Below are 12,344 nucleotides of genomic sequence, written 5' to 3' on the forward strand. Positions count from 1 at the left end.
TAGGAATTTATCCTATAGATATTCTTGCATGTATGCAAAACAACAAACTACAGCACGGTTTGTATGGTGAAAGACTGAAAACAATTTAAAAGTTCCTTGGAGGAAGACTGTTTGAAAAATGGTTAAAAAATGGAACCAAGAGACTCCATTTGGACAATGGAATACTGGCACTTATTAAAAAAGAAAGAGTTAACTCTTCATATACTGATATGTAAGATGACCAACATACATTATAAAGTACAGAAAGCAAAGTGCAGAAAGAAGAGTATGTATAACATGTTACCATTTGGGTCAAACAGAAGGTGAGAAAACATACATTTGCATTTGCCTGTTTATACACACATAAGGTATCCTTGAAAAGATATACAAGGAACTGCTAATTGTGGCTGCCTATGGGGAGGAGTGGTGGGTACCTGGGAGCAGGGTTGGTAAACTTTCCACTGTAATATTATTTTATAGTTTAAAAAATTTTGAACGTTGAATACATTTCCACAAAGTAAACAATATAAACAAAGTAACTTGAAATAAATTATGGCAAATAAGATCTGGGTCAGAAATCTGGAGCTGAACAAGCAAACCTGGTATTCAATAAAGGAAAAAGTAGGTTGCAGTTGATTCCCAGCAGACTTAAAAAGATTATTGAACATGTGGCTTATAAGTACTTAGAAATAAATGATTGCTACTGTGGTTTCACTAAGATTAGGACATGAAAAATTAACCTTATTTTCATGGTCTGACAAGGATACCAAGACTGGCAGATTGGGAAATGCCACAGAGAACATCTTGATTATTTTAAGCATCTGACAAACTCTTACAATACCTTGTAGACAAGATTTTTTTTTAAATGTGGGCTTCAGTTGTGATCATCATGCCTGGGTGCTAATTCATGAACCAAAACTGACACAGAGAAAGTCCACAGCAACATAACACAAGGACTGGTATAAAGTCCTGACTGATTCACCATTTTTGCTAGTAATCCAAAGGAAGACAGAGAAAGCATATTTATCAAATTAGTAGATGATGTAAGACTGAGAGAAAAGTACTGAATCAAAGTTCAAAAAGGCACTGAGAGGGAGGAGCCAGGAACTGCAATGGACACTATTAAGATAACATTTAATAGAAACAAATACAAACCTGTTTTTTTTTTTTTAACTTTTTTTTAATGTTTATTTATTCTTAAGACAGAGACAGAGCGTGAACGGGGGAGGGGCAGAGAGAGAGGGCGACACAGAATCTGAAACAGGCTCCAAGCTCTGAGCTGTCAGCACAGAGCCCAAAATGGGGCTCGAACCCATGAACTGTGAGATCGTGACCTGAGCTGAAGTCGGACGCTCAACCAACTGAGCCACCCAGGTGCCCCAAACCTGTTTTGGTTTTTAAAGATTCAAGCGTACAAGTAAGTATAGAACAGTAGTCTTGGTTTCTTAATTAACTATCCAGGAATTTGAAGTGACCGCAAACTGAAGAGTGGCTTCAGAAAAAGCTGCTGAAATCTCATGCTGAATCAACACTGTCCAAACCACCATTGTGCTACATACTGGACAGCTCCCATCTGGAGTTTTTAACTGTGTTCTGGCCCCCCAAAATCAAAAGGGAAGATGAGAAAAATTGTCAAGGATTTGGAAACCAGGATCAGTAAAAGGAATCTCAAGGAAGGAAATCTGGCCTGAGAAGAAAGATTTAGGAAAGGAAAATGGCAATTTATCTTCAAATAGTTGGAGGACCATCACAAGAGGTATGTTAGACTTATTCTATGGAGATTCAGAGGTAGAACCAGGACCAATGGGAGGAAATAACAGCAAGGGAACAATAACAGGAACTTATCAGTGATGGATTAGGCCATCTTGTCAGACAGTGTGACCTGTCATCTGCAGTATTCAAACACAGGCCGAACTGCTACTTCTCAGAAGTCCTTCATTCGATAAAAAGTGAAGTTCTTTAAAATGCTGTGATAAACCACTGAGACATGGGATTGCGGACTTCCCAGGAAGCTGGGAAAATGGACTATCAGACAGATATGTTTCTAAGTCAAAGTCCAACTGTGCCATTCACTGTGTTCCATCCAGTTCTGGATTAACAAATGAGTTTAACATCACCACAGTCTCTCCTCAAGGGTCACAAGGGCTAGCTCTCAGTTCCTAAACTCCTTGCTCTTTCTTTTCTTCTCAGTTCCACCTAAACATTGAGGATTATTAGGACAATGAGCTACTAGTTGAACTCCCCAGAGTAGAGACCCCTTCATCTCTGTGTCCATCTTGGCACTGCCCCTGGCACCACAGCCACCATGGTTCGCTGCTTAGGGTGGGCACTCAAAACATGTCTGCTGACTACCGACTGAGAACTGAAGAAACTGAGAAGCTGTAGAAACTGGCAATCAGCTGCTCAACAATATCATGAGAACTCCAGTGCTCCATGGGCTTCTGAGTTCTGACCCACCAATAAGAGACAGCCCTTCCACCACTACCAGCTCTACTTTGGCTTACCATTACTGATTTCGGGGAGGTCAAACTTAGTGAAGTCCCACCACTGGAGCCGGTAGGTGGTGTTGGCAATGTTACTGGCCACAGCAGACTGTCCATCACCAATCACTGCCCCTGGTTGGGGGAGAAGACAAAGAGAGCACATTATAGTCTTTATCCATGTTTCCTCTGTAAACATAAAACAACATGTACTGGGATTAGCAGGAGAGGGGGAAGAGGAAGAACCATCTGCTAAATCCCCATCTCAAAGAGAAACCAGACATGCCTCTCGGGAACAATTCTACTGGAAACATAATCCCATTAATCAGCTTGTCCCATGATTATTTAACATTTCCTTGGTGCCAACAATGTGGCAGGTAACATATATGTCCTGTCTGGTAGGCTCTCAGTGTAAAGAGAAAGATAAATTTTCATAAAATTGAGGGGCGGGGGGAGTGAAAAATGGGAGGACAACATTAACAGAGAAAGGACCTACAGAAAAGCATTTCATTCCTGGATGTCTTTGTAGTAAGCAGAGCTATTTGGGAGAAAGTGTCTCCTCCTTTGTACATGACCTTCTCCCTAACAAAACATCACAAAAGGAAGCTTCCTCCAGGGAAGAGGCAGCCAGTATACAGCTGATTAGATACATAGAGACGGTAAAGAACAAATGAGGTCATTATTTGCTAATTTCTTCTGGACCCCTGGCATGTAACGACAGCAGAAATTTATAAGCCTAGCTTTTCAGTATCAGAATATTTTTATTAGGGCAATATTTTATAAACCCCTCCTCTCCCCACCCCATGAGAACTTCCTTGAATCTGAATTCACTTGAAACACCTCACGGTTTAACTTTCCCTGAGATATACACTTCTGTATGACATTTTTTTCCTTTGGAAACCAATTAAATGAAAAATGGATTTTTTTTTTTAACAGGGTGACACTTTAATTTGCAGTTGTATTTCATTTACATGAACATGTCATTTCGTCCTCCTCCTTCTGAGGTGCATTTCATACACAACCACCCTTTTGATCAGACAAGCCAAACCCTCTTGGGAGAATAGAACACTGTTGCATGCTAGACAACCTAAATGGTATTCTCTGCTGCAAATCACCTCCTACTTTAAGAAAATGAACTGGTTAGAGCTTACTAGCCTTGGAACAACAGACTATTTTATACCTAGATTCTTCAGTTTCACCACCTTCCTCCTCAGCATATCCCTGGCAAAACGGTTTTGTCACCTGTACTTTTGTCTTCCTTTTGGTGAGCTGCATTGATTGGTCTGTCTGCCATTCCTGGTCTTTTCCTGTTCTTTCCCCAAATGGTCAAGAGGCTGTTCAGAGAAAATGTCCTCCATACAAGCCAGAAAAATACTGTTCTCACTCTTCTCCAGTTGCAGCAAGCCACTACATAAGAAGACTCTTTTCAACACTAGTTTACTGATAGTGTCCTTGTCCCAGTTTCAATTTGTAAAGAAAGGTAAAAATAACAGTTCATTTCCAAGATGATAATATTGCTAGATTACGTATTTGCAACATGGGCAATATTGCCCCCGTGGGGGTGAAAATTGGTTCATGGGGAAATCTTAGTGCAATCACTAGCTTGCCTCCAAAATACTGCAGTGCGTGACAGATATACAGCATATCTGTAATATTAAAATTTCACGGGAGAGGGGATGATTGGAAAAAAATGTCTGCAAGGGCTCCGAAATACTGTTCTAGATAAACCAATACCCCCACAACAAAATTCTCTAAAATCTTACAAAGACATAGATCCAAATGGTCATGATCTCCCGGAAGGCCTGAGAAAGATAGCATTGGCAGTGCTGACAGTGAGCTCACTGACCTCAAACCCCTACTGAGGGCCCTGTGGCATATCACTCAAATGAGGTAAATCTATGTTCCTCATAATTTTAACCTTTATAGAATATCCTATAATAATTACACCTGACTTGGGAACTTTGCTGAACTTCTCTGGGTTTTGAAGGGGGTAACCTACGTATTGGACTTTAAAAAAAAAAAAAAAATATATATATATATATGTATATATATATATATATATATATATATATATATATATATATATATATATATTTATTTATTTATTTTTGAGAGAGAAAGTGCATGCAAGCAGGGGAGAGGGGCAGAGAGAGATGGGGGACAGAGGATCCAAAGCAGGCTCTGCACTGACAGCAGAGAACCCAATGGGAGGCTCAAACTCATGAACTGTGAGATCATAACCTGGGCCAAATTTGGACACTTAACCATTTAAGCCACTCAGGTGCCCCTACTGGATTTTCTTAATAGGAACTTTCTTGATTTTTCTAGGCCCCCTTGATAATGAAAATAACTTTTAAGTTCTAAGGTCTACCACTTCCCTGGAAAGAATTACTCAGTTTCACTCTAATCCAGGCTCAACATCACTAAGCTTATGAATTGTTCCCTGGTTTGCTTATCTAGATGGCTGACATTGCCCTCCAACCACTAGTCTCTCTCACACCATTGTAGTTATCATGTCCTCCAAATTTTTTTTTAATGGAGCAAGCAACCCTAGCTAAGAGAGTCTTTCTCTTTTTTTTTTAATGATTATTTGTTTTGTGTGTGTGAGAAAGTGAGAGAGAGCAGGGAGAGGAGCAGAGGGGAAGAGAGAGAATCCCAAGCAGGCTCTGCGCTGCCAGTGCAGAACCTAACTGGGGCTTGATCTCACAACTGTATCATGGCCTGAGGCGAAATCAAGAGTCGGATGCTCAACCGACTGAGCCACCCAGGGGCCTCTGTCCTCCAACTTTTAATACAAAAGCATAAAACACAAAATAATAGAAGGTAAATTGATTTCTCAATAGATGGTGAATGGAATGTTAGTTGCTAATAGCAAGAGAGTAGAAAATAAACTGAAGGATAGAAAATAAACTGAAGAAACAGACTCCGTATTCTAGGAGCTTAAAATCTGGGGGAGAGGATGGGAGCTACAATTAGGAAAACAGTTAAGGAAAATATCAGATGCAGGGAGTCTGGGTGGCTCAGTTGGTTAAATGTCTGACTTCAGTTCAGGTCATGATCTCTTGGTTTGTGAGTTCAAGCCCCACGTCGGCCTCTGTGCTGATGGCTCAGAGCCTAGAGCCTGCTTCAGATTCTGTGTCTCCCTCTCTTCTCTGCCCCTCCCCCACTTGTGCACACACACTCTCTCTCTCTCTCTCTCTCAAAAATACATAAACATTTAAAAAAGCATTAAAGGGGGCGCCTGGGTGGCTCAGTCGGTTGGGTGTCCGACTTCGGCTCAGGTCATGATCTCGCGTGAGGTCCGTGAGTGTGAGCCCCGCATCGGGCTCTGTGCTGACGGCTCAAAGCCTGGAGCCTGTTTCAGATTCTGTATCTCCCTCTCTCTCTGACCCACCCCCGTTCATGCTGTCTCTGTCTCAAAAATAAATAAACGTTAAAAAAAATTTTTTAAAAAGCATTAAAAAAATAAATAAACGTGGAAGGAAGGAAGGAAGGAAGGAAGGAAGGAAGGAAGGAAGGGAGGGAGGGAGGGAGGGAGGGAGGGAGGGAGGGGGGGAGGGAGGGAGGGAGGGGGGGAGGGAGGGAGGGAGGGAGGGAGGGAGGGAGGGAGGGAGGAAGGAAGGAAGGAAGGAAGGAAGGAAGGAAGGAAGGAAGGAAAAACCAGAGGCTTTAAGAGTGCTGTGGATTTGCAACTGGGAACATAATGATTAAGACTCCAACCCCTGGCTCCAGAAGCTACTGTACAGTCCACGCCTCCAGAAATGTCTTCTGGAGAACAGCTGTGCAATATAATAAACATGTATGGTAGCACTGTGTGGAAGAGACTGGGGAGGTGTTCTCGGCCAATGGTGCCAGAGCGCTTAGGAGAAATGGAGCCTGGCACCAGGGAGTCGATTTTCAGTGCCGTGTAAACATAGATTAGGAGGAAAAGATGCCAGCAACAGATTAGCGTATTGTCACCAGGTTCTCTTCTGCAAGAGCTGCAAGCCAGCTGAGCCTGTCTCTCGGAAACATCAGGAAGAAAAAGTATCACCCTATTAAAAAGCCCCAACCATTTAGTAGGCCTCTGGCCACTAAGCTTAAGGTATAGGAAATGTGCCAGAATGAGTTAATGGGCTGAGCTCCGAAGTATTTACACAGGAGGCACTTAGCCTCAGAAGCTAAATCCTGAGAGACTGTGGAGAGATTTCTGAGGCCTCGAGGTTTTCTCAGTAATAACAGGATAGACAAGCTAGACTGAGGGTTTCTCAGCCTCCACTACTGATATTTTGGGCCAGATAATTCTTTGTTTAGGGGGTGTGGTGGGTCTTGGGCTTTGTAACGTGTTTGGCACTATTGCTGGCTTCTGCCCACTACCCCCTCACCCAGTTGTGACAACCAAAATTGTCTCCAGACATTGCCAAATGTTCCCTGGGACCAAAATCATCTCTGGTCAGAAACCGCCAAGCTAAATAAATATAGCCTACATTTTTAACTCCAAAATAGGTGCTCTCAGGAAGCACCACTATTAGAATGTCCACTGCTAAAGTCACCAGAACTGTTAGTGATACTGATTTTGGAAAGAAACTAATCAAAGGCATAGCATTATACACATATTCCCTTAGCAAACTTAGTTTCCCACTTCTGTCATAGATGAAAGACTAGCTTGAACTGGGATATTATGGCTTGTAGTTTGTTTGTTTTTTGTATGTTGTCCGAGAATACAGGCTTCAGAATCAGATGGACCGGATTTTGATACTGCCTGCTAGCATCTACTGCAGTATGACTATGTGTCTCTCTGAACCTCAGTTGTCTTACCTGTAAAACAGGTATAATGATAATGCTGACAATTTATAGGGTCATTGAGAGAACTTACTGAACCAGTAAATGTAAAGCAATGGCAAGTAGTAAGTGTCTAACAAATGGCTACCATTAAAAGTATTTTAGGGGTGCCTGGGTGGCTCAGTCGGTTAAGCACCTGACTTCAGCTCAGATCATGATCTCGTGGTTAGTGAGTTTGAGTCCCATATCGGGCTCTGTGCTGACAGCTCAGAGCCTAGAGCCTGCTTCAGGTTCTGTGTCTCCTTCCCTCTCTGCCCCTCCCCTGCTCATGCTCTGTCTCTCTCTCAAAAATAAACAAACATTTTTTAAAAAATTAAAAAAATAAAATAAAATAATTTTAAACATTTATTCCACTCTCTATATGCTTTTTCTCTACAGGTATAGCTCTGTAATCAACAAGTCAAAGATACAGGTCCTTTTGTAAGAGACTAGTCCAAATTATGTGCCAGGGCCAAGAGACAGAAGCATTTAACTTTAGAATTAAGGTCAAATGCCAAGCCCCTAGACTCTGTAGTAACTTTCTCCTTGAAAAACAGCCTAGGCCAAGACAGTCACATTCTGGGCCACAAAACCCACTGTAACACATTTAAAAGAACAGAAATCATACAAAGTATGCTGTCAGACCACAGGGAATTAAACTAGAAATTAGTAGCAAAAAGATAACTGGAAAATCCCCAAATATTTGGAGATTAAGCAACACACTTTAAATAACACATGGCTCAAAGAAGACATCTCAAGAGAAATTTTAAAATATTTTGAACTAAATGAAGATGAAAATACAACTTATTAAAATTTGTTAGATGCAACAAAAGCAGTGCTTAGAGGGAAATGTACTACACTGAAATGTATACATTAAAAGAGAAGAAAAATAGGGGCACCTGGGTGGCTCAGTTGGTTGAGTGTCCAACTTTTGGTTTCAGCTCAGGTCATGATCTTGTGGTTAGTGGGTCTGAGCCCCATGTTGGGTTCTGCGCTGATGGCACAGAGCCTGCTTGGGATTCACTCTCATTCTCTCTCTCTCTCCCCCACGCCCCCCACTCTCTCTCTCCCCCTCTGTGCCCTTTCCCCTTCTCCCCTGTTTGTGCACTCTCACTCTCAAAAATAAATAAATAGTTTTTAAAAAAGAATCTTCTTTGGGAAGACAAAAGAAGATCTAAAATCAATAATTTAAGCTTCCACCTTAGGAAATAAGAAAAGAAGAGCAAATGAAATCCAATGTAAGAAAAAAAATTAGAGAAGCAATCAATGAAACTAAAAATAAGAAATCAATAGTAAAAAATAAAACCAAAAGCTGGTTCTTCAGAAGGATCAATATAATTGATAAACCTTGAGCCAAGTTAACTAAAGAAGAGAGAAGACACAAATTATTAGTATCAGAAATAAAAGAGGGGCCATCACTATTGATGCATGGATACTAAAAGGATAATAAAAGACTACTATGAACAACTCAATACCCACTAATTTGGTAATCTATTAGAAATGGACTAATTGCCTGAAAGACAGAGTCTACCAAAATTTACACAAGAAGAAATAGATAATCTGAATAGGCATATACTTACTAAATTGAATTAATCATTAATAACCTTCTCAAACAGAAAGCACCAGACCCAAGTGGGTTCACTTGGTAAATTCTATCAAATATTTAAGGAAGAAATTACATCAAATCTACAATTTCTTACAGAAAACTTAAGTGGATCTACTTCCAAATTCACTTTATAAGGTCAGTATTACGCTCAGCACTGAGACCAGACAAAGACAGTGAAGAAAGGAAAACTATAGGGGCGCCTGGGTGGCGCAGTCGGTTAAGCGTCCGACTTCAGCCAGGTCACGATCTCGCGGTCCGTGAGTTCGAGCCCCGCGTCAGGCTCTGGGCTGATGGCTCGGAGCCTGGAGCCTGTTTCCGATTCTGTGTCTCCCTCTCTCTCTGCCCCTCCCCCGTTCATGCTCTGTCTCTCTCTGTCCCAAAAATAAATAAAAAACGTTGAAAAAAAAAATTAAAAAAAAAAAAAAAAGAAAAGAAAGGAAAACTATAGACTGGTATCTCAGAGGCAAAAATCCTCAACAAAATATTAGCAAGTCAAATCCAATAATATATTTTAAAAATTATATACTATGACCAAGTGGGATTTATCCCAGCTATGCAAGCCTTGCTCAACATTTGAAAATCAATAAATACAATCCGTTATATCAGCAGGACAAAGAAGAAAAATCAAATAATCATACCAATAGATACAGATAGAAAAAGCTATGACAAAACCCAACACTTACAATAAAAACTATCAGAAACTTAGGAAGAGAGAACTATCTCAGTTGGATAGAAAATGTCTACAAAAACCCTATAGCTAACATCATAGTTAATGATCAGAAACTATGTGATTTCCCCCAAAGATCAGGAACAAGCAAGGATGTCTCCTCTCACTACTCCTCTTCATCACTGTACTGGAAATCCTAGCTAATACAATAAGATAAGAAAGCAAATAAGAGGTATATACCATTGGAGAGGAAGAAACAAAACTGTCTTTGTTTACAGATGACATGATTGTCTATTACAAATGTCAAAGAATAATAAAAGTAACTCCTGGGACTATTAAACAATTATATCAAGGTTGCAGGATACAAGGTTAATACAGAAAAAGTCAATTGCTGGGGCACCTGGGTAGCTCAGTCAGTTAAGCGTCCAACTTGAGCTCAGGTCATGATCTCACAGCCTGTGGATTCGAGTCCTGCATCAGGCTCTGTGCTAATAGCTCAGAGCCTGAAGCCTGCTTCAAATTCTGTCTTCCTCTCTCTCTGTCCCTTCCCTGCTCACACTCTGCCTCTCCCCCGCACCCCCCTCAAAAATAAATAAAGGTTAAAAAAAAAAAAAAGTCGGGGCGCCTGGGTGGCGCAGTCGGTTAAGCGTCCGACTTCAGCCAGGTCACGATCTCGCGGTCCGTGAGTTCGAGCCCCGCGTCGGGCTCTGGGCTGATGGCTCGGAGCCTGGAGCCTGTTTCCGATTCTGTGTCTCCCTCTCTCTCTGCCCCTCCCCCGTTCACGCTCTGTCTCTCTCTGTCCCAAAAATAAAAAAAAAATAAAAAAAAAAAAATAAATAAACAAACGTAAAAAAAAAAAAAGTCAACTGCTTTCTTATATACCAGCAGTGAACAAATGAGTAACTGGAATTGGAATTACAAATTAAATACAGGGGGGCCTGGATGGCTCAGTTGGTCAAGCGTCCAACTTCAGCTCAGGTCATGATCTCACAGTTCTTGGGTTCGAGCCCTGCATCGGGCTCTGTGCTGATAGCTCAGAGCCTGGAGCCTGCTTTGGATTTTGTGTCTCCCTCTCTCTGCCCTTCCCCTGCTCATGCTGTGTCTGTGTCTTTCTCTCTCTCTCTCAAAAATAAATAATAAACATTAAAAATATTGAAAAAAAATAAAAAATACAATACCATTTACATCAGATGAAAAAAAAATTTAGATATAAATCTAACAAAATATGTACGAGATCTATAGGATGAAAACTACAAAACTGCAATGAAAGCAATCACAGGGGCGCCTGGGTGGCTCAGTCGGTTGGGCGGCCAACTTCGGCTCAGGTCATGATCTTGCGGTCCGTGAGTTCTAGCCCTGCGTCGGGCTCTGTGCTGACAGCTCAGAGCCTGGAGCCTGCTTCATATTCTGTGTCTCCCTCTCTCTGACCCTCCCCTGTTCATGCTCTGTGTCTCCCTGTCTCAAAAATAAATAAACGTTAAAAAAAAAATTTAAAAAAAAAAAAAAAAAGAAAGCAATCACAAAAGATCTAAAATAAATATTGGAGAGATATTTCGTGTTCATGGATAGGAAGACTTAATTCTGTTAAGATGTCAATTCTTCCCAAATGGATCTATAGATTCAATGCAATCCCAATCAAAATCCCAGAACATTCCTTTATGAATACTGAAAAATTCTAAAGGTTATCTGGAATGGCAGAAGATCGAGAATAGCCAAGAACAAAATTGGAGGACTGATGCTATCTGACTTGAAGACTTACTAAAAAGCTACAGTGATGAACATGGTGTGGCTACTGGTGAAAGAACAGACAAATAGATCAATGGAGCAGAATAAAGAGTCCAGAAATAAACCCTAAGTCAACTGATCTTTGACAAAAGCACAACAGCAATTCAGTATAGTCTTTTCAATAAATGATGCTGAAATAACTGGACATCCACATGCAAAAATATGAATCTAGGTATAAATTTTGTACTTTTCACAAAAATTAACTCAAATGGGATCAAAGACCTAGATGTAAAACAGAAAACTATAACATTCCTAGGAGATAATGTAAGAGAAAATGTAGGTGACCTTGGGTTTGGCAAAGACTTTTCCACCAAAAGTGCAATCCATGAAAAACAAAAATGACAAAGTTGACTTCATTAAAGTTCTGCTCTGTGAAAGACAGTATTAAGAAAGAATGAAAAGACAAGCCACAGACTGGTAGAAAATCTTTGCAAAACATTTATCCAATAAAGGACTAGTATCCAAAATTTACAAAGAACTTTTATTTTTTAATATTTTCTTTAAAAGATTATCGTGCTCACTTCGGCAGCACATATACTAAAATTGGAACGATACAGAGAAGATTAGCATGGCCCCTGTGCAAGGATGACACGCAAATTCGTGAAGCATTCCATATTTTGAGAGGCCAGGAGGAAGAAAAAAAAAAAAAAAAAAAAGAAAAAGAAAAAAAAAATAAAAGATTATCTATTGGGGTGCCTGAGTGGCTCACTCAGTTGAGTGATTTCGGTTCAGGTCATGATCTCATGGTTCTTGAGCTCGGGCCCCGCAGTGGGCTGTGTGCCCAGTGAAGAACCTGCTTGGGATCCTCTCTCTCTGCCTCTCCCTTGTTAGCTTGCTCTCTCTCTCTCAAAATAAATAAACTTAAAAACAATTAAAAAAATAAAAGTATCACATTCTTAAAAAAAAATAAAAGCTTATCTATTTCTTTTAAGAGAGGAGGAGGGTGAGCAGGAAAGGGGCAGAGAGGGAGAGAGGGAGAGAGGGAGAGAGGGAGAGAGGGAGAGACAGAGAGAGAGAGAGAGAGAGA

General features: G+C 40.7%; 1 protein-coding gene and 1 non-coding gene across 11 annotated transcripts in view; one reads left to right on the plus strand and one right to left on the minus strand.

The window, feature by feature from the left end:
• Positions 1-12,344, minus strand: part of AMBRA1 (autophagy and beclin 1 regulator 1) — a 181,631-nt gene that overhangs the window by 39,685 nt on the left and 129,602 nt on the right. For all 10 annotated transcript variants that reach the window (XR_009249969.1, XM_058688803.1, XM_058688811.1 and 7 more), the window contains one exon: positions 2,484-2,594. Coding sequence is in view for 9 of the 10 variants with exons in the window: in XM_058688803.1 (XP_058544786.1) it covers positions 2,484-2,594 (111 nt within the window). In the remaining variant the exon portion in view is untranslated. The remainder of the gene's footprint in view (positions 1-2,483; positions 2,595-12,344) is intronic.
• On the plus strand, positions 11,831-11,937 carry LOC131489018 (U6 spliceosomal RNA). Its single transcript, XR_009250379.1, has one exon. It is a non-coding gene; the product is annotated as a U6 spliceosomal RNA (small nuclear RNA).

The sequence above is a fragment of the Neofelis nebulosa genome, chromosome 10, assembly GCF_028018385.1.
Source record: "Neofelis nebulosa isolate mNeoNeb1 chromosome 10, mNeoNeb1.pri, whole genome shotgun sequence".
NCBI lineage: Eukaryota > Metazoa > Chordata > Mammalia > Carnivora > Felidae > Neofelis > Neofelis nebulosa.